At 40.8% G+C, this 23092-nt stretch overlaps 1 protein-coding gene across 5 annotated transcripts in view; it reads left to right on the forward strand.

Moving 5' to 3' along the window:
* Positions 1-6018: 6018 nt before the first annotated feature.
* Positions 6019-23092, forward strand: part of ABL2 (ABL proto-oncogene 2, non-receptor tyrosine kinase) — a gene marked incomplete at its 5' end in the record, with an annotated part of 104376 nt that continues 87302 nt past the window's right edge. The window contains 2 exons of one of the 5 annotated variants that reach the window (XM_081299948.1): positions 6019-6456; positions 7033-7113. In XM_081299948.1, coding sequence (XP_081156074.1) covers positions 6300-6456; positions 7033-7113 — 238 coding nt within the window. The remainder of the gene's footprint in view (positions 6457-7032; positions 7114-23092) is intronic. The other 4 variants (XM_081299950.1, XM_081299952.1, XM_081299951.1 and 1 more) reach the window with 4 other exon arrangements.

Here is a 23092-nt window from a genome sequence, read left to right on the forward strand (position 1 = left end):
GTGGTCCAAGCCTGTAATCCCAGCTGCTCCGGAGGCTGAGGCAGGAGGATCATGAGTTCAGAGGAAGCCTCAGCAACTTAGTGAGGTCCAAAGCAACTCAGCAGAGCCCTGTCTCTAAACAAAATATAAAAAGGGTTGGGGATGTGGCTCAGTGGTTAAGCGCTCCTGGGTTCATCTCTGGTACCAAAACAACAACAACAACAACAACAACAACAACAAAAAACTCGAGCTGACAGCAGCACCAACTGCTGGACATTTGAATGACGCCATCATGTCCTTCAAGCCCAGTTGGCCCTCCAACTGAATATTGTTACATGAGGTGAGATCAGCAGAACTGTCCATTCCCCATAGAATTACAAGAAGCAGTAAATCACTGTTGTTTTAAGCCACAACATTTCTGCCAATGGTTTGTTATGTAGCAATGGATAACTGAAATAGAAGCGTTGCACAGAAATTCCAGGCCAGTTCCAAGTCCATTACCCTGTAATTAGTGACAGGTTACATGTAAAATGGATTGCTTAGTCAGCTTTTTCATTATTACCATTGAAAAGGAAGTGAGTACTAATTTATTAATTTAAAATGAATAGATATTGCTACTGGTAACATTTATATAGCACTTTGCCAATTGTTTGATGTAGTCTCTTAATAATTCATAAGGTTTTTTAATCAAAGAAATATTGAATGATAGACTCTGGGGGACTAAAAAGAACAACAAGAGGTCATTTAATCTACCTCTTTACCTTCAAAGAGAATGACTTATTCTATCCCAGCCAGATAAGAATATTCTTCTTCCTCCTTACTATCATCATCCAAAAAAGCATTTAAAGTGTTGATCTGTAAGGAGAACTGCACTTGGCACTCCATAGGCCTTTAAAGATTTAATACAATGCAGAGACAAAGCATACACAAATCCCAAAGTACTGCATGCACCAACAGCTAAAGAAAAATGCTATACAATACATGACAACATTTTTTTCCTCCCCATTTATCTCCATAAACATTTTCAGACTAGGTAGATTCAACAGAAAAACTTAACTATATAGGCACATGCACTTATACAGTGGAAGAAAAGATTTGGAGAAACATAGTAGCTTTCAAATGTTTAACAGACTGTCACGTATGAGAAAGATTAGATGTGTTCCCTGGAGTGCCACAATGGGACTAGGACCAGGGTAAAACACGAACAAGTTTCAAGGGGACACATTTCAGTTTATCTTTAGGAAGAACTTTTTTAAATAATTAGACCTATTCAAAATACATCGACTCCCTCACTACAATTACCATAGAGCAGATTCCAGGAAATTGGAGTAGATTACCAGTTTCTTTCCAACCCAATGACACTGAGCTGAGTGTCAAAAATTAAACACATTTGGGGGATGTAGAGGAAGGTAAATGAATTCTGTAGGCAAAGAATTGTTAGCAGCTGTGGTTGTTTTAGGTATGGGCTCTAGAGTCCCAGGAAATTGTTGGTTCTCAATTGATACATCTGAGATTCTCTTATGAGGGAGGTGGGATCTAAGTGGAATCCTGGCTACTGTAAGGGGAGGCACTCAGGAGTCATTTTGAGGAAAACAGAATCATTACATAAGTTATGGCCACAAAGGAGACTTCTCAGAATGAGGCTTACTGAATGAAGCATGTATATCTACCACAGGAAGGGGTCCAGGTGGAGAAAGAGGAGATAAAGAACATTAGGCAGTTACAAACAAGGGAATTTTGGAAAATAACTTTGAAACATTAGGTGAAAATTTTAGGTTTTGTACGTAATGAAGGGAGGAGGAACAAGGTCAGAGGAATGAGAGAAAGACAGCGTTTCTGTGAAGAGAATTGCTTGATGCCAAAGGTGAGGAATCTAGAAAGAAAGGCCTGCAGAGAAATGACGGGAGACAAGTGTCCTGCATGACAGGGTCCACACAGAGGTAGAGAGGAGGCAGATACGGGAGATACTGTGAAAATATGGCAATCTCCTGGAAATGCAGACTTGTGAAGACAGGAGTCAGTGCGGATTGCTCACAAGCTCCCTGCTTCTGGAAAGTGTGGTCATGCTCCTATTATAGGGACAATGAGGATCCTGAGCAACTGAAACTTGGCTAAAAGAGACTTCTCAGAATGAGGCCTACTGATTGATCCTGAGGATCCTGAGCAACTGAAACTTTCCTCAGGCAAAAGGCACCATCCCTACTGCTTTCTTCCTTTCTTTTTTGGTACTGGGGATTGAACCCAGAGGTGCTTTACCACTGAACCACATTCCTAGCCACCACCACCTGTTTTTCTTTTATATTTGAGACAGGGTCTTACTAAGTTGCTTAGGGCCTTGCTAAGGCTGGCTTTGAACTTTCAATCCACCTGCCTCAGCCTTCCAAGTTGTGGGGTTTACCGGCAGGTGCCACCACACCTACCTGTTTATCCCTGCTATTTTATTCTTCTTTTTATTTACTTATTTACTTTCTGGCACTAGGGATGGAACTCAGAGCCTCACTCATGCTGGGCAAGCACTCTACCACTGAGTTACACCCCCAAGCCTCTATCACTTTTCTTCCCCTGGTTTCTGCCCATGCCCTGAGCGCCCAGCTGCCTTCAATTCAGGTTGAGGTGGTACCACTTGGAATTGTTTTAAATGTTGAGGTGGGGCAGCGACCATTGCTTATGATAAAGAACCCTAATTAATTCACAGGCAAGTCATTTTGGTTTGGTTATGTTGAAGGGAGGTAGTTTCCCACACATTTCTCTAGTTTAGCCCCCTATTCTCCATTCTGAAAGGTTCTATGTCACTCTTTTTTAGTTGTAGATGAATTTTATTTTATGTATTTATTTTTATGTAGTCTAAAGATCAAACCCAGTGCCTCACACATGATAGGCAAATGCTCTTCCATTGAGCTACAGACCCAGCCCCCCATGTCACTTTGAAAATAGAGTGGAAAATATTTTACAAGATCATGCATGTTTTGTAAGTCTCCACTTAGAGGATATTTGCTTCAGTTTAGATAGGATCTCAAGTAGGGGAATCTGTATATGCCAAACCAAAGTGTTATGTAATGATTCACTTGCTGGTAGCCTGGTGATACTAGGTAGGAATGAGTACTAATGAGGGATATATGATTCCTCACCTTTTCATTGGTTGGTTGGTGTTTTTGTTTTTAAGTACATGCAGAGTAGCAGGTGGAGGGGGCTCACCTGAAATAAATATTGCAGAATTTGTATATACAAAGTATATAAGTATATACTACTGGAAAAAGTCAATCTTGTGAAAGTTAATGGACCCTGGGAAACATTATTACATTTTTTGTACCAATAGTATATGCTTATATGACACTTTTATATGCCAATATAAAATAATACTATTTTTTTATACTGGGGATTAAACTGAGGAGAGTTCTACCACTGAATTATACCCCTAGTCTTTTTTATTTTTTATTTTGAGATAGCAAGGCCCTTGGTAATGTAGTGAAACACTAAGTTGATGAGGCTGGCCTAGAACTTGCGATACTCCTATCTCAGCCTCCCAAGTTGCTGGGACTATAGGCATGCACCATCACAAACTTGGCTTTAAGTACTTTATATTTATTAACTACTTTAATCCTCATAATAGCCCTCTAAAGTAGGTACTATTTGTGGTCTTCATGTTATAGATGAATTGGGACACAAAAGGTTAAGTACTTTGTGCAAGATCAAAAGCTAATAAATATCAGAGTCGAGTTTTAAATTGAAGCAATCTACCTTCACAGTTCCTGCCCTCAACCACTGCACTATATTACACTCACCTATTATTACATGTTTTGTATGAATTAGCAGAAAAACCAAACCATTATCCCAATGTTGAATCTCTCAGATAACAAAAATCAGACAATAAACCAAATTCTCATCTATAATCATCTTTATCCCTTGTGATTGAATTTTTTTTCAGTAGTTGCAAACCATTAGACTTAAAAGAAAGTATTTTATTTACTTATTTATTTGAGACAGTGTCTTTCTATGTTGTCCAAGTTGGCTTTAAACTCTTGGACTCAAGTAATCCTTTTGCTTTAACCTCACCAGTAGCTGGGACTTACAGGCATGCACCACTGCCCGCAGGAAAAAAGACAAAACAAAACAAACAAAAAACACAGGAATTGTATCCAAAAGAAAATTCAGGTTCTATCCAGTACTAAGACATAGTGCCTCTGTTCCCATTTTCCCATTTTGGGGGTAAATTCAGTTATTTCTGGTCATACCTGGATGGAAGTAGAATATTTTCTTTTCTTTTTGACAATGTAGTGTTTTCAAAGTGCTCTTATAATAGAAAATACCCATGCCACTTCATCTCAAGTCAGCAGGGTCCCATGAAAATCAGGTAAAGGAGAGCTACATCCACCTCATCCCCAAACCTATCCTCTCAGGGGTTGTTTGGCCCTTCTTTGGAGTGACTTCTATCCTTTTTTTTTTTTTTTTTTTTTTTTTTTTTTTTTCCATTCTGGTATTGGGGATTGAATACAGGGCACTCCAACACTGAGCTATATCCCCAGGCTTTTGTATTTTTTGAGACAGGGTCTGGGTAGGTTGCCCAGGCTGCCCTTGAACTTCCAGTCTTCCTGCCTCAGCTTCCAGAGTAGCTGAGATTACAGGCATATACCATCTTCTCCAGCTCCATTCTCTTTAATTTTAGGCAAAAAAAAAAAAAAAAAAAAAAAATCACGTGGTACCTCCAGTAACTGGTAATTTTAATAAAGCAAACAGGGAAGCTAAAAGAATAGTGGGAGACTAATCATTATCAAGTTGAATTTTTTTTTACCATTTGATTTATTTTAATTTTTTTAGTCATACATGACAGCAGAATGTATTTTGACATATAATACATACATGGAATGTACATACATCAATCATATTGTCTATTCTATTATGCTGCCCTTCGTATCCCCCCTACTCCTCCCCTCCTCTCCCATCCTTTCTCTCTATCTCAAGTTGAAAATTTAAAAACCTGGATGGCTATTTAGATACAAGAATGCACAGCGGAAGAAGGATGGTGAGTGAATTGCATACCAGGAAGTGTGTGTATAAAAATCACTTCTACCTAATTCACTCCCTTTAGATGATATTAAGATAACGATGGGTGAGTTCTGACTCAAAACCACAGATATGTATTTTTCTCTCCTTTGCTATCAAAAGAAGGCCTGACCACGTGTACAATAAGTAAAGCATACCAGTAGGAAGATTAATTTTACTGTCCAGCATGGTAAGGAAGACAGAAATAGTGGTTAGAGACATGGTAAAGCAGTTTAAAAAGGAATTCATGGTAATATGAGGAAATGGACTGCAATTGCTTTGCCAATGAGACTGTAGAGTGCACATACCCAGACAATTGCAATTTAACATCAAGAACTAATATCAAAACAATTAAAACTAACCAGGAGCCTTGGCATCAGCCTGTAATCCCACTGACTCTGGGAGGCTAAGGCAAGAGGATCGCAAGTTCAAGGCCAGCCTTATTAATTTAGGGAGCCCTTTTCTCAAAAATAAAAAATGAAATACTGGGAATGTAGCTCAGTGGTAGCTCCTCTTGGGTTCAATTTCCAGCATAAAATAATAATGTAGCATCGTACTATCTTCTTGTGCATTTCATACAATTTTAGTTTGACTCTAGGTCTGCTACCAACAATGGTGTTTAAAGAGATCCTCCTGGGTATCTGAGGGATCCCGGTTGTACCGCGGAGAAGCTCAGGCTTCTAAAACCCCAGCTGTGTTTGCTACGGAGATGCGCACGTGGTGGGCACTCAGCCCTGCTCTGATTTGACAGGTGGAGGTGGGACAGGACAGGTCAGAGACCATCCAACCCCGAAAGGCTGTAGGTTGTGCAGCTGGACGTGGGTCGGCTAAGGCAGATTCGGACGTGGGAGGCAGAGGGACCCAGAGACCCATAGCTCTCAGCAGCCGCAGACTAGCGGACGAGGTGGGCCCCGGGCGCCCCCAGCGCGGCAGTCTCGGGGGCGGGGCCGGCGGGAGGCCCGCCCTCCGGGTAGCGGCGGTGACTGGGCGGGCGGGGGACGCTCTGTCCCACGCTCGCCCAGTGCTCGGTGGTTTAAAGATGGCGGCGGCGGTGTTGGGGGCGCGGAGCCGCCGGAGGGGGAGGGAGAAGGAGAATCTGTGAGTAGCCGAGAGGTAGCGCGGCGGCTGCCGTGAGGAGTCCCGGCGCGGAGCCGCCGGCGGCCCGGCCCCGGGTCTGGGCTGGGCGGGAGAGGCCGGAGCCGCGCCTGGAGCCCGAGGCCGGAGCCGAAGAGGAATGTGACCAGGGGTCGGCGGGGGCGCGGGAGTACGCAAGAGCAGGGATGGGGCAGCAGGTGGGCCGCGTCGGGGAGGCTCCGGGGCTCCAGCAGCCCCAGCCGCGCGGGATTCGGGGCAGCAGTGCAGCCAGGCCCTCGGGCCGCAGGCGGGACCCGGCGGGACGCACCACGGAGACCGGCTTCAATATCTTCACCCAGCATGGTGAGTGTGTCCGGGAGCCGGCGCGAGGGCGTGGGGGAGGCCGGGGGTGGGGTCGGGGCGGGGTGGGAGGCGGACAGGCAGCCCTGGGGGTTCAGGGGTGGAGGGGTGCCGGAGAGAGGGGGCGGAATCCGCTGCCATCTGGGCCAGTCACGGGAGGCGAGTCACACCCCTCCCCCTCCCGTCTCCAGCCTGGCTGGCAGCTCCTGGGGGCGGAGGAGAGCCGTGGGCTTAGGCACCGTGTATGGACTGTCCTCTACCGTGGGACGGGGGCGGAGGAGCTGGAGGACAGTGGATGGTATCCCCGGGGGAGGGAAAGGCAAGGGAAGTAGGAGATGAGTCTGGGAGATGGGAGGGTAAACCGGTTGTTAGCGATGGGAGGCGGAGTTGTGCCCCAAGGGATTGGGGAATAGGACTGAATCTTAGGAGATTGTGGCATATAAGGTTATGTGTAGAAATCAGGCAATGAGCAGCGTCAGAGTGGTGAACTGTGAACAGTGCCCTGACATATCCTTCTGTGGGAAAAGTAAGGGAAGCATCGCATCATTTTTGACATTTTTGTTTTGCTTTTCAAACTAGAAATGAAGGGCTTTTCCAGACCATACACATGTTCTGCGCCTTCTAGTAGGACACATGATTCTGATATGGTTGGCAGGGGCTGTGAGTTGGTGGGCATGGTTTGGGTTTTGTGGCTGTGAACAAGAGTTTGTGTGTCTGTATGTGTGTGTATGCATGTACATACATACACGCATATATTCTCTATGTAATCTGGGACCTATTTTGCCTTATTTCTGTATTTTTAGAAGAGTGTCTCCAAACACTTATGTCATACAGTCTTAGCAAAAATTAGAGCATGCTCTCTAATAATTTGTGTTTTCATTATATATTACATAACTTATAAACATTTAGAGGAATATAGAATGAGATGGCTAGTTGCAGTGGTGCATGCCTTTAATCCCAGTGACTGAGGAGACTTTAAGTAGAAGGATCACAAGTGCGAGGCTAGCCTCTAATTTATTGAGGCTCTCAGCAACCTAGCAAGAAACTGTCTCAGAATAAAAAAGGATTAGTGATGTAGCTCAGTGCTAAAGTGTTCTTGGGTTCAATCCCCAGTGCCAAAAAAGAAAAAAAAAATAAGTATAGACCTGGGGGTGCAGCTCAGTGGTAGAGTGCATGCTTAACATGTGAGAGGCCCTGGGTTCAAACCCCAGCACCACTACTATGAATAACAAGAGAACTAAAGAGTTTTTTTTTAAAGTTGTAATATATTCTTTTTTTATTGTTGGTTGTTCAAAACATTACATAGTTCTTGACATATCATATTTCACATTTTGATTCAAGTGGGTTATGAACTCCCATTTTTACCCCGTATACAGATTGCAGAATCACATCAGTTACACTTCCATTGATTTACATATTGCCATACTAGTGTCTGTTGTATTCTGCTGCCTTTCCTATCCTCTACTATCCCCCCTCCCCTACCCTCCCCTCTTCTCTCTCTACCCCCTCTACTGTAATTCATTTCTCCCCCTTCTATTATTTTTCCCTTTCCCCTCACTTCCTCTTGTAATTTTGTATAACCTTGAGGGTCTCCTTCAAGTTCCATGCAATTTCCCTTCCCTCTCGCTTTCCCTCCCACCTCTCATCCCTGTTTAATGTTAATCTTCTTCTCATGCTCTTCGTCCCTACTCTGTTCTTAGTTACTCTCCTTATATCAAAGAAGACATTTGGCATTTGTTTTTTAGGGATTGGCTGGCTTCACTTAGCATAATCTGCTCTAATGCCATCCATTTCCCTCCAAATTCTATGATTTTATCATTTTTTAATGCAGAATAATACTCCATTGTGTATAGATGCCACATTTTTTTTATCCATTCATCTATTGAAGGGCATCTAGGTTGGTTCCACAGTCTTGCTATTGTGAATTGTGCTGCTATGAACATGGATGTAGCAGTGTCCCTGTAGCATGCTCTTTTTACGTCTTTAGGGAATAGACCGAGAAGGGGAATAGCTGGGTCAAATGGTGGTTCCATTCCCAGCTTTCCAAGAAATCTCCATACTGCTTTCCAAATTGGCTGCACCAATTTGCAGTCCCACCAACAATGAGCAAGTGTACCCTTTTCCCCACATCCTCGCCAGCACTTGTTGTTGTTTGACTTCCTAATGGCTGCCAATCTTACTGGAGTGAGATGGTATCTTAGGGTGGTTTTGATTTGCATTTCTCTGACTGCTAGCGATGCTGAGCATTTTTTCATGTGCTTGTTGATTGATAGTATGTCCTCCTCTGAGAAGTGTCTGTTCAGGTCCTTGGCCCATTTGTTGATTGGGTTATTTTATTGTCTAATTTTTTGAGTTCTTTGTATACTCTGGATATTAGGGCTCTATCTGAAGTGTGAGGAGTAAAGATTTGTTCCCAGGATGTAGGCTCCCTATTTACCTCTCTTATTGTTTCTTTTGCTGAGAAAAAACTTTTTAGTTTGAGTAAGTCCCATTTGTTGATTCTAGTAATTAACTCTTGTGCTATGGGTGTCCTATTGAGGAATTTGGGGCCCGACCCCACAGTATGTAGATCGTACCCAACTTTTTCTTCTATCAGACGCTGTGTCTCTGATTTGATATCAAGTTCCTTGATCCATTTTGAGTTAACTTTTGTGCATGGCGAGAGAAAGGGATTCAGTTTCATTTTGATGCATATGGATTTCCAGTTTTCCCAGCACCATTTGTTGAAGATGCTATCCTTCCTCCATTGCATGCTTTTAGCCCCTTTATCAAATATAAGATAGTTGTAGTTTTGTGGATTGGTTACTGTGTCCTCTATTCTGTACCATTGGTCCACCCGCCTGTTTTGGTACCAGTACCATGCTGTTTTTGTTACTATTGCTCTGTAGTATAGTTTGAAGTCTGGTATTGCTATACCGCCTGATTCACACTTCCTGCTTAGCATTGTTTTTGCTATTCTGGGTTTTTTGTTTTTCCATATGAATTTCATGATTGCTTTATCTATTTCTACAAGAAATGCCGTTGGGATTTTGATTGGCATTGCATTAAACCTATAGAGAACTTTTGGTAATATCGCCATTTTGATGATGTTAGTTCTGCCTATCCATGAACAGGGTATATTTTTCCATCTTCTAAGATCTTCTTCTATTTCTCTCTTTAGGGTTCTGTAGTTTTCATTGTATAAGTCTTTCACCTCTTTTGTTAGGTTGATTCCCAAGTATTTTTTTTTTTTTTTTTGAGGATATTGTGAATGGAGTGTTTTTCCTCATTTCCATTTCAGAGGATTTGTCGCTGATATACAGGAATGCCTTTGATTTATGCGTGTTGATTTTATATCCTGCCACTTTGCTAAATTCATTTATTAGCTCTAATAGTTTCTTTGTAGACCCTTTTGGGTCTGCTAGGTATAGAATTATGTCATCTGCAAATAGTGATAATTTAAGTTCTTCTTTTCCTATTTTTATGCCTTTAATTTCTTTCGTCTGTCTAATTGCTCTGGCCAGTGTTTCGAGAACTATGTTGAACAGAAGTGGTGAGAGAGGGCATCCCTGTCTTGTACCAGATTTTAGAGGGAATGCCTTCAATTTTTCTCCATTCAGAATGATGCTGGCCTGAGGCTTAGCATAGATTGCTTTTACAATGTTGAGGTATGTTCCTGTTATCCCTAGTTTTTCTAGAGTTTTGAACATAAAGGGTTGCTGTACTTTGTCAAATGCTTTTTCTGCATCTATCGAGATGATCATATGGTTCTTAATTCTAAGTCTATTGATGTGGTGAATAACATTTATTGATTTCCGTATATTGAATCAGCCTTGCATCCCAGGGATGAATCCTACTTGATCATGATGCACAATTTTTTTGATATGTTTTTGAATCTGATTCGCCAGAATTTTATTGAGGATTTTTGCATCTAGGTTCATTAGAGATATTGGTCTGTAGTTTTCTTTCTTTGAAGTGTCTTTGGTTTAGGAATCAGGGTGATGTTGGCCTCGTAGAATGAATTTGGAAGTTCTCCCTCTTTTTCTATTTCCTGAAATAGCTTGAAAAGTATTGGTATTAGTTCCTCTTTAAAGGTTTTGTAAAACTCTGCTGTATACCCATCCGGTCCTGGGCTTTTCTTAGTTGGTAGTCTTTTGATGGTTTCTTCTATTTCTTCAAATGATATTGGTCTGTTTAGGTTGTCTATATCCTCCTGACTCAATCTGGGCAGATCATATGACTTAAGAAATTTATCTATGCCTTCACTATCTTCTATTTTATTGGAGTATAAGGATTCAAAATAATTTCTGATTATCTTCTGTATTTCTGAAGTGTCTGTTGTGATGTTGCCTTTTTCATCCCGTATGCTAGTAATTTGAGTTCTCTTCTCTTTGTTAGCATGGCTAAGGGTCTGTCGATTTTATTTATTTTTTCAAAGAACCAACTTTTAGTTTTGTCAATTTTTTCAATTGTTTCTTTTGTTTTGATTTCATTAATTTCAGCTCTGATTTTAATTATTTCTTGCCTTCTACTTCTTTTGCTGTTGTTTTGCCCTTCTTTTTCTAGGATTTTGAGATGAAGTATGAGATCATTTATTTGTTGGTTTTTTCTTTTTTTAAGGAATGAACTCCAAGCAATGAATTTTCCTCTTAGAACTGCTTTCAATGTGTCCCATAGATTCCGATATGTTGTGTCTGTGTTTTCATTTATCTCTAAGAATTTTTTAATTTCCTCCTTGATGTCTTCTATAACCCATTGATCATTCAGTAACCTATTGTTCACTCTCCAAGTGATGCATGATTTTTCCTTCCTTCTTTTATCGTTGATTTTCAGTTTCATTCCATTATGATCAGATAAGATGCATGGTATTATCTCTACTCCTTTATATTGTCTAAGAGTTGCCCTGTGACATAATATATGATCTATTTTTGAGAAGGATCCATGTGGTGCTGAGAAAAAAGTGTAACTGCTTGATGTTGGGTGGTATATTCTATATATGTCAATTAAGTCTAGGTTATTAATTGTGTTATTGAGTTCTATAGTTTCCTTATTCAACTTTTGTTTGTTTGTTCACCCCTAAATGTAATCTGTCCAGTGGTGAGAGAGGTGTGTTGAAGTCTCCCATGATTATTGTATGGTGGTCTATTAGACTCTTGAACTTGAGAAGAGTTTGCTTGATGAACATAGCTGCACTGTTGTTTGGGGCATATATATTTATGATTGTTATGTCTTGTTGGTGTATGGTTCTCTTGAGCAGTATGTAGTGTCCCTCTTTATCCCTTTTGATTAACTTTGGCTTGAAATCTATTTTATTTGATATGAGTATGGACACTCCTGCTTGTTTCCAAAGTCCATATGAGTGATATGATTTTTCCCAACCTTTCACCTTCAGTCTATGTATATCTTTTCCTATCAAATGCGTCTCCTGTAGGCAGCATATTGTTGGGTCTTGTTTTGTGATCCATTCTACTAGCCTTTGTCTCTTAATTGGTGAGTTTAAGCCATTAACATTTAGGGTTATTATTGAGATATGGTTTGTTCTTCCAGCCATTTTTGTTTATTTATGTTACTAAACATGGTTTGTTTTCCTCTTTGATTATTTTCCCCCCTTTACTGTCCTACCTCCCACTGTTGGTTTTCATTGTTGTTTTCCATTTACTCTTCCTGAAATGTTTTGCCAAGGATGTTTTGAAGAGATGGTTTTCTAGCTGCAAATCCTTTTAACTTTTGTTTATCGTGGAAGGTTTTAATTTCATCTTCCATCCTGAAGCTTAATTTCGCTGGATACACGATTCTTGGTTGGAACCCATTTTCTTTCAGTGTTTGAAATATGTTGTTCCAGGATCTTCTAGCTTTCACAGTCTGTGTTGAAAGATCAGCTGTTATCCTGATTGGTTCACCCCTAAATGTAATCTGCTTCCTTTCTCTTGTAGCTTTTAAAATTCTCTCCTTATTCTGTATGTTAGACGTCTTCATTATAATGTGTCTAGGTGTGGATCTCTTATGATTTTGCACATTCGGCATCCTGTAGGCTTCTAGGATTTGGGATTCTGTCTCATTCTTCAAGTCTGGGAAGTTTTCTCGTATTATTTCATTGAATAGATTGCTCATTCCTTTGGTTTGGACCTCTATACCTTCCTGTGTCCCAATGATTCTTAAGTTTGGTCTCTTTATGTTGTCCCATATTTCTTGAATGTTCTGCTCATGGTTCCTTAACAGTCTTGCTGAGCTGTCTATGTTCTTTTCAAGTTGAAATACTTTGTCTTCATTGTCTGATGTTCTATCTTCTAAGTGTTCTCCTCTGCTGGTAGTATTCTCAATTGAGTTTTTAAGTTGGTTTATTGCTTCCTGCATTTCTAGGATTTCTGTTTGTTTGTTTTTTATTACCTCTATCTCCCTGTATAGTTGATCTTTTACTTCCTGGATTTGTTTATGTAGTTCTTTGTCAAAGTGATCTTTCATTGTCTGATTTTGCTGTCTAATGTCTTCCTTGAGACTCCAGATCATCTGAAGCATGTATATCCTGAATTCTTTATCTGACATTCCATCTGCTGCAGCTATTACCTCTTCTAAAGTTGAGTTGACCTGCATTGCTTGTGGTCCTTTCTTTCCTTTTCGTTTCATACTGCTCATGTTTCTTTCTGCTTGGTGAAACTGTTGTGTTTTTGAAATTTTCCCCCTATATATTTATATTTCTCTTGTGTAGTTGAAAAGTCTTCCTTGCAGGGAGGGCAGTGGCTGTGCTCCTCCTCCAGTTGGTGTGACGTGTCTACCACGCCCGCGGACCCCTGGGGCTGTTCTGCCTGTCGGTTGCAGGTCTGCCTACCTTGCAGGCGCGGGCGGCGGCTCTGCTCTGCCCTTACACCAATTGGGGTGACATGTCTACCACGCCGGGGGTCGCTGGGCCTGTTCCTGGCGTGGGCGGCGGCTCTGCTCTACCCCTACTCCAATTGGTGTGATGTAACTACCACGCTGGCGGGCCACTGGGCCTGTTCAGTGTGTGGGCAGCGGCTCTGCTCTGCCCCTACTCCAATATTCCAATTGGGGTGATGTGACTACCACGCCGTCGGGCCTCTGGGCCTGTCCCGGGCGCGGGCGGCGGCTCTGCTCTGCCCCTTCTCCAATTGGGGTGACGTGACTACCACGCCCGCGGGTCGTTGGGTCTGTTCCGGATGCGGGCGGCGGCTCTGTTCTGCCCCTACTCCAATTGGTGTGACGTGTCTACCACGCTGGCAGGCTGCTGGGCCTGTCCCACTGGTCGGTCGCAGGTCTGCCTACCTTGCGGGCTCGAGCGGCGGCTCTGCTCGGCCCCTACTGCAGTTGGGGTGAAGTGATACCACGCTGGCGGGTCGCTAGGCCTGTTCCGGGCGCGGGTGGCGGCCCTGCTCTGCCCCTACTCCAATTGGTGTGACGTGTCTACCACGCCAGCAGGCCGCTGGGCCTGTCCCGCTGGTCGGTCGCAGGTCTGCCTACCTTGCGGGCTCGGGCGGCAGCTCTGCTCAGCCCCCACTGCAGTTGGGGTGAAGTGATACACGCCGGCGGGTCGCTGGGGCTGTTCCGGACGCGGGCTGCAGCTCTGCTCTGCCCCTCTGGCCCCCACAGCACTCAGCAGGATCCGGACCGAGAAGCAGTCTCCACGGGTTCCTCAGCCCTGGGTCAGAGCAGCTCCGGGAGCCAGAACTCGGCCGATCCGGGCTTGGTGCATGCCCCGACAGGAGCAGGCCCCAAGAAGCAGTTTCCGCGGGTTCTTTAGCACTGCGCCTGAGTAATTTGCCTGCGAGAAGCAGGCGAACGGAAGCCTGAAATTACCTGTTCAATGGTTGAATGAGCTGCGATCAGTCGAAAACAGGGATGATGACGTCAACTCTCCAAGATGGTGGCCGCTGGCTTCCTCTGTGGTCTGACAGGTGGAGAACCGAACTGGACCGCTTCCTTCCCCCGTCTCAAACCCAGAATTCAGCACTGTGTACAGTGATTGCACAGCTGGCAGGAGCCCACAGAATCCGCAGCGCTGTCTCTTGCTTCCCAGCGCGTGCCTCAGATTCTAGCCACGGGGCGATTTGCTGAATAAGCGGCGTGACCCTCCGTGCGGACAAATCACTCGCGTTTGAGCCCCTGTAGCTGATCCTCGTGCGATGAAAATCCTTCCACTAGGTTTTGGAGCACCCTAGTTTTGCTAGAAATTCCTAACAAGATAGTTTTTAGCTGTTCTAACTCATCATTCTCCCGAACAGTGACGCGGTACACGGGAGTGATGCACTCCCTTCGCTGCCATCTTCCCCCTCCTCCAGAACTAAAGAGTTTTAAGGCCAGGTGTGATGGTGCATGCCTGTAATCCCAGCTACTCTGGAGGCTGAGGCAGGAGGGTTGTGTGTTCAAAGCCAGCCTGGGCAACTTAGTGAGATCCTGTCTTAAATAAAGGTACAAAAAAGGACTGAGAATGTAGCTCAGTAGCAGACGCTTGACGGGCACGCATGAAGTTTACGCCTTAGTACTGCAAAAAAAAAAGAAAAAGTCCGTCTCCCCCCGCCCCCCGCAATTCAGTGGATCCTTTTGCATGTTTTCAACAATACTTTTGAGACCACTTTTCTAGAGGATGGAAGAGTAGTGGAGGGGAGAAAACAAAATTGACCTTTATGGGTAGGTACCCCAAAACCTAAGGGGGGGCTGGAGATATAGATATGACTTCTATAGAAAGGACTGATAATTGAAATTGGATGAGAAGTAGCAAACTGGAGTTTCAGTGAGGATGCATATAGAAAATAAAGACTAAAGGAGGCAGGGTGTTCTATACTACACAGGTTAGGGAAGAAGAAGAAAAAAGTGTGAACTATTCATTAGAAATGAAATTTTGGAGGATGTAATGATGGGTGGTACCATGCAAAGAGAGATGAGTCTGAGAATCTATGGCTACCAGGTGAGTTGTGCCAGAAAGTTCTGTAGTCAGAAGTATTTAAACTTCTAAATAAATAATCTGTTGTTTCTTTTTTTGTACTGGAGATTGAACCCAGGGGCACTTTATCCCCAACCCTTTCTCTATTCTTATTTTGGGGACAGGGTCTTATCAGGTTGCTGAGGCTGGCCCCAACTTTGTGATTTTCCTGCCTCAGCCTCCTAAGTCGCTGAATTATAGGAGAGCACTACCATGCCCGGCCTAAACTGCTGTTTTGTAATGGAGGAGTTATAGGTGGTTTGGTGCCATCCAAGTTTTACATGTCTAATATTAAAGATGTGCTCCAGCATCCCTTCATAAAATATCTGAATATTTTATGTGGGTGCTAGATGAGTTAGTCTTTATTGAAGTCACTTCCTAAAACACAAGAAAAAATGAATTAATAGTTTTTAGGGAAAAAGTCATCCTTTGCTTCATTATAGAAAGTGTTACTATGCATTAAACTTGACCCAGTGGGCAACAGTGGTCTTGTTCCTCTGGTGTCTTATTCAGGACCTAAGATTTTCAGAAAAGGAGGAAGTCGTGAAGAATGGAATACAAAGAGATTTTGAAGGATGGACAGGATTTGGATCTGTGGAGCAGGAAAAAGAGGGCAGGCTGGGCAGGAGAAACATCTTGAACAGGAACAATGGGAATGGACCTAATTTGTTGATGGGATAGTGAGGAGAAACATCTCTCAGGAGTGAATAACCTATGAGTTGGTGGAAACAAAATCAGAGAACAAAAATTGAAAGTGTCAAGTTCAGATTTTGTCTCTACCTGCTGGATGACTTAGTCACCATCATTGAATTTTCTTTATCTAATAGATGCCTTTTGCTTCTTTACAATTTTATGATTCTAATTGAGAAGTAGTAGGAAGAAAACTTTGAATAGCTCAATTGGACTGGGTTATGGGAAATCTGGAGAAGTTTTTATCAGTTTTACTGATTGGCTAGTTTATAAGAGCTCTCAATAGACCCAAGTATGAAATGCTGACCTTGTTGAAGGCAGTGGATTTGGAAGCAGTGGATACAGGAGGTGTAGTTCAGGGGACAATTCATTCATTTATCTATTTACTGGGCTCTGGGGATGATGTTGTAAACCATAACAGAATCCTTACCTTCATGATTTTTAAAAAAAATATTTCTTTAGTTGTTGATGGACCTTTATTTTATTTATGTGCGGTGCTGAGAATCGAGCTGGTGCCTAGCACATGCTAGGCAAGCACTCCACCACTGAGCTACAGTTCAAGCCCTCATGATTTGATCTAGAGGAAGAAAGAAGAGAGACTGTTTCAGAGTTTTTGTTAAAGGCATGAACTCTGGAGCCATTCTGCCTGGACTTAAAACCTGACTCAGTTGTGTGGCCTTGGGCAAATTATTTAACTTTTATTCCTTTGATTCTCAATTTGTAAAATGGGGATAATAATAATACCTAGAATTATGAGTTTCTATATTCAAACTGCTTAGAATTGTGCCTGGCACATATTAAGAGCTCACCGTGTGTTAGCTGCTTCCATTACTACTATTACTACTACTACTGATATTATTGTTAAAAATAGGGATGATGGTCTGGGATTGTGGCTTAGTGGTAAAGCATTCGCCTAGCACGGGCGGGACCCAGTTTCGATCCTCAGCATCACATAAAAATAAAGGTATTGTATTGTGTTCATCTACACCTAAAAAATAAATATTAAAAAAAAAAACAGGGATGAGTCAAAAAGTTACACCATGGTTTTGAACCTGGCTAACTAGGATGATGGTGATTTTATTGACAAGTTTAGAAATTGGAAGCTGATTGAAAGGATGGGAATAGGATAAGTTTGTTGTCAAAGATAGTATGAAAAGAATGTAATTAACAATATAGAAAGCAAAGGTATAATTGGTACTGTCTTAGATGTGTATTCAAAAACTTTTCTATAGATCAGGGTTTATTAACCTTGACAGTATTGACATTTTAGGCTGAAAATTTGTATTAGGGGTCTGTCCTGAGCATTGTGGGATATTTATTTAGCATCTCTGGCACTACTGATGCCATTAGCATTCACTTTGGCTTCTCACATACAAGCAAAAATGTCTCCATTTGCTGATTGGCAGTGACACAGGCCTGTAATCCCAGTGGCTCAGGAGGCTGAGGCAGAAGGATCACAAGTCAGCCTCAGCAATATAGGGAGGCCATAAGTAACTTAGCGAATTGTCTCAAAATAAAAAATAAAAAGGGCTAGGGATGAAGCTCAGTTACAAAGTGCCCCTGGGTTCAATCCTTGATACCAAACAAACAAAAGAAATTGTCCAGTCATTGCTAAATCCTAGGGTCTGGTGGGTGGTAAAAACTATCCTTATTTGATGATTACTACTTAGAAACAGGGAAGATTCTGAATTGAATGAATAAATGAGATTCAAAAGCTCCTCATTGGATATACCATTTGACATAAGTGAAAAAAATCTAGACCCTAGAAGTAGTGTATAAATCACTGTCTTGTTTGCAACGTTGAGATATTGGCATGTAACTTCATTATGAAAGTTCGGTCTGATAGTCTTTTTTTATTTTTATTTTTTTGTACTGGGGATTGAATGCAGGGACACTCTACCACTGAGCCACATTCCTAGGCCTTTTAATTTATTTTTATTTTAAAATTTGAGACAAGGTCTTACTAAGTTGCTGATCCTCGCTTTGAACTTGTGATCCTCCTTCCTCAGCCTCCCCAGTAGCTGAAATTACAGGTGTGCACCACCAGGCCAGGTCTGACAGGCTCTTGAGTTTATGTGTAGGTTTTTGTTTATTTTTTGCAGTACTAGGGATTGAGCCTAGGGGCACCTTACCACTGTGCTGCATTCCTAGTCCTCTTTTTTATTTTGAGACAGCCTTGCTAAATTGAAGCTGGTCTTGAACTTGTACCTCTTTCTTTAACCTCCTGGGATTACAGGTGTATGATACTGTGACCAGTGAACATATGACATAACTTTTAGACAGCTGAAAGATTTCACTTTAATTTTATTTTCTTCTCATTTTCTGAAAGTTCTAGTAAAAATAAACCAAGTTATGAGATTCTGAATTAAAAATTTCTCTTAATCAAACTCATTATTTAAAGTCATCTGATTTTTTTCTTTTGAATCTATGAAAGATATAGGCACCCCAGGTTGAAAATGATATTCTAAAAAGATATGACAGCCTACTATAGTGGTCACCAAATCTATTTTTTCCCCCTCCTGTAGTAGAGATTGAACCAAGGGCCTTGCACATTCTACCCACTAAGCTACATCCCCAGCCATTTTTTTGGGGGGTGGGGGCTAGGGTCTCCCTAAATTGCTGAGGCTGGCCTGGAACTTGGAATCTTCCTGCTTCAGCTTCCTGAGTAGTTGGGATTACAGGCTTGTAGGCTACAGTGCCTGGCAGTGGTCACTAATTCTTAGGAAAACTAAATTTTATTTAAATTTTTTAATTTAAATTTTTAGTCATTCTAGGGATTGAACCCAGCACATGCTAAGCAAGCGTTTTACTACTAAGCTCTATTGCCAGACTTGAAAACTATAATTTAAAAAAAGAAATCAGCTCTTAGATTCTTATCAACCTCTAAATCACTGTTACAAATGTATAGTTGTGTCTGTAATTTTGGTGAAGTGACAAAATAAATTGTGGTACAGGTTCTGTTATTATAGCCCAATTGACATTAAGCACTCATAAAATTATTAAGTCTCTGTGAGGGTCTATCTTCCCCCTTTGTATGTTTTTTTCCCCCTTTTCATTTGTTCTCAGAATAAAGAATGATGATAATATTTGAGTAGCTTTTTAAGAGTTTATGAAGATTTTTTATTTCTTCTAATTTGACATTAACAAGTACAGCATAAAATAGATGAGGCAGGTCTTAATCTTCCCATTTTTTAGATGAATGAGTTAGGAGAACTAGGTGACTTCCCAAGGTCACAGTGCTGTTTCTCTCCACTTTAAGTAACTTTGGTTATTTGAGGGCTTTCAGAAAGCAGCAAAAAGGTAGGGGAATTTTGAGAATTTGAAATCACTTTAGATCTGCCTGAAGATAATTGATATCATTTCAAGACAATTGTTACAGGGGTTGGGTAGCCAAGAATAAGTAGTTCATGGTTCTCATGGGTGTTTTTTTTTCCATTTTTGAGAGTTGAACCAGGAACTGGCCATCATAATTGTGAAGTTGATAGGAACCTCATTCTAAGCCGACATCGATTGGCTAGTTAAATTTAATGACTTTTTTTGCAGATAAAAACTTATGATGTATACTATAACCCTCATTTGATATCCCCGGAGACCTTTTGTTTTGTTTGCCCCCCTTATTATTTTTATCTCTGGTTGTAAAGTTTCTTATTAGAAGCTTGTGGTAGTAGGACTTTTGTATTCTTGAAGTTGTCAAATTGGACATTTTATCAATGTGTAGAGATTTCAAAATGCTTAAGAGCCTCACCAATCTCATTGGATTTTTTTTTCCTGGAATAGGAAATTTGACAGTGCCACTTTAGCATGGAGAGCTTGTTAAAACATAGATTGTTAGGTGCCACCTCAGGAGTTTTGATTTGGGTCTAAGGAGGGTCTTGAGAATTTGCTTTTTTCCTTCCCTTCCTTGCTTCCTTCCTATTGAACCCAGAGGTGCTCTGCTACTGAGTTGCATTCCCAACCCTTTTTATTTTTGAGTCAGGATCTTGCTTAGTTGCTGAGACTGGCCTTGAACTTGAGATCCTCCTGACTTAGCCTCCCAAATAGTTGGGATTATAGGTGTGTGTCATGTGCCTGGGGTGCCTGTCGAGAATTCTTATTTTTGACAGAATTTCCCGGTGTTGCTAGGGCAGCTGTCTGGGACCATACTTTGAAAGCTGTTGGTAATGGGAGATGAAAAAGTGTAATGGATCAAAGGTGACTTAGATATTGTCAGAAAACATAATGTACTGATTCTCTACTAAAAGCTAGTGCAAAATTCCATTTGTTCCAAGTCTAGTGTCTGCATGTAAGTGACCACTCTCTTTTACCACCATTTGTGGTTTATCTTTAAAAGTTCATATGTTGAGAGGTGTACTTTTGAAAGACTCTGGAGTCATCGAGAAAAGGAAAGGTAGGGAACGTAAGGTTCTGCTGGCAGACTTGTGCTACAGTACTGTGGGCTTCATTTAGTTCTTGGAAGAATGAAGTGATGAAATAATTGCCATTTATTACCTGGCATGTTCTAAGTATTTTATATCCAATTTTTAACTCAAACCTCATAAAACCCTATTTGCCCAAATTGAAAAAGTTTGGGTACCAAAGAAATTGGGATATCTATTTATGATTCTATGGTTTTGGTATATAATGGTACTTGTTACTTTTGTAGTTTATATGTATTTGTGTATGTGTGCACATATATACATGTATATACAAAGATTTTTACCTCATCTCTCTTGAGACCAGTGATGAAGTTTTCAGAATGGTGGTCAAGGGTTAAAGCTGTATAGTCTGTGACTATGAATTGAGACATATATTATGTGCTATTGTACTGAAGAGAGCAGTACACACTACAGCTATTTGGGAATTCATGGTAACATTTACCTACTATCTTAATTTCTAGACTTAGGGTTACTAATATTATTGAAGACTTACATAAACCCCTCCCCCATAAATAGGTTAAAAACTTATTTTATCCTTTTGGTTTTTTAAAGAAAATTATCAAGAAGACCTATAGGGACTGGGAGTGTATCTCAGAGACAGTATGCTTAGTGTGCATGATGCCTTGGGTTTTATCCACACAAAGATTTGCAGATGTCAGTGGTAGTATATTGGGCTACTATAGGAGAATGGATATACTTAGCCATTTTCCTTTTCTTTTTCTTGTGCTGGGGATTGAACCCAGGGCCTTGTGTATACTAGGCAACCACTCTACCAACGAAGCTATATCCTCAGCCCTAAGCTATGTTTCTTTATGAATGTAGAAAAGAGTATACAATATTAGTTACCCATGCTCTCTAATTTCATCAGTATACCATGCTGGTAGAAAGTTTTTAAAATAAATAATAACTAGTAATATTGTGTGCTTACAGGTATTGATTGCATAAATATATTTGTGTGAATAGCTTTTGGATTCTGAGATACTGGGTTGTAAGGATTGACTTCTTTGTCCTGTATCCTTCACATAGTACCTGCTACATAGTAAATACTCTTGAGTAATTTTGGAACAGGTTTTTTTCCCCTAATTTAACATTTATATATCTTTTATATATTTCTATAATAGTGTCAGTGAAAAACATTTTAAATAACAGTATGTCTAGTTTAGTAAAATTTTACATAAAAACTCACTAGTTTCCTTATTTTCTCCTCTTGATATCAGAATATTTAGATGTAGGAGATTCTGAGGTATTTGTGGGGAGGGGTATTATTGTACAGAATGTTAATATTAAAAATGAAGTACTCTAATAAACGTATTGGAATCAATATTAACCTCTTAAAGTGATATTTTTTAATAGCTTTATTTTATTTATTTATTTTTATGTGGTGCTGAGGATGGAACCCAGGACCTCCCACATGGCGAGGCGAGTATTCTGCCCCTGAGCCACAACTCCACCCTCTTAAAGTGATATATTTAGTTTTGTTATTATAATACATGATTTCTAATGATCTTTTTATTTTTAGGTGGTGGGAGAATTAAAAAAAATTTTTTTTAGCTTAAAACTCCTAAACACTTTCTTTATTTCGTGTTCATTTCTTCTGTACTAATTGTTCATGTTAACATCTCTGAGAGAATTTTTAGGTTTAATTTAGACAGAACTGCTGTCCAGAAGAATGTTACTGCTCAGAGAGATTTTGATGACATCCTTATTTAAAAATCTAAAAGGTTTTGTGTGTTCCTGTGTGTGAAAATGTGATATTCTGTATAGTATCTCTTGGTTTCTGATCACTGTCTTTTTTTTATTTGTATGCATAATTTCAATATGTGGTCATTATTATTAATAAGAAAATTTCCTGAATATTGTTTTTGACTGGTCTTTCACTCAAGTAAATGCATGATAAGTACACATTAAACATAATAGCATACCCAGTTTAAACTCGATTGCTTCGAGAACTGAGAACAACTTTGGGCATTTCTCCACTTTGCTTTGTGCTGTAAATTTGCTGAGGCTGTGTGATGGTACTCCAGGCTCCTCCATAGTGAACTCTGCCAGCCTTGGCTGTTGATCAGTGGGCCCAGTCATTTGTATTCCTGGGTTTGCTGTCCAAGGAGAAGGGTTTAAAAAACCTTTTACTTGATGTGGACAAGGTCAAAGAAAATGTTCTGTAACTTAATAGATATGTGGTATGTGCCCATACAATTTTGTTAACATATTCCTCTTTATATGCTAACTCCAGCAAATTAAAGTAGCAATATTGAGATATGATTGAAGATTGCCACTTAGCATTCTGTGGTTCCAGGTAATTACTAAGGAAACATTTTCTTAAAGCTAACAGTACTAACAAGCACAGTTTGTATCACCCATCTGTTCCTCACTGAAAAGAAAGGTTGATACTGAAGGTTTTGTTTCATAGCTTTCTTGGATTAATTTTGAAATTTGCATGTCTGACTGCATAATAATTTACAAAGATCTCAGTGTGAAAAACAATTCTTGGAGCATTTGCCTAGCACATGTGAAGTACTGGGTTTGATCCTCAGCACCATATAAAAACAAATAAATAAAGGTTAAATTCTTAAAATAGAAAAAATAATTCTTAACAGTGCAGAGGCACATAAAGTCGCCATGG

Source organism: Spermophilus citellus (assembly GCF_964194105.1).
Source record: "Spermophilus citellus genome assembly, chromosome: 6".
NCBI classification, from domain to species: Eukaryota; Metazoa; Chordata; class Mammalia; order Rodentia; family Sciuridae; genus Spermophilus; species Spermophilus citellus.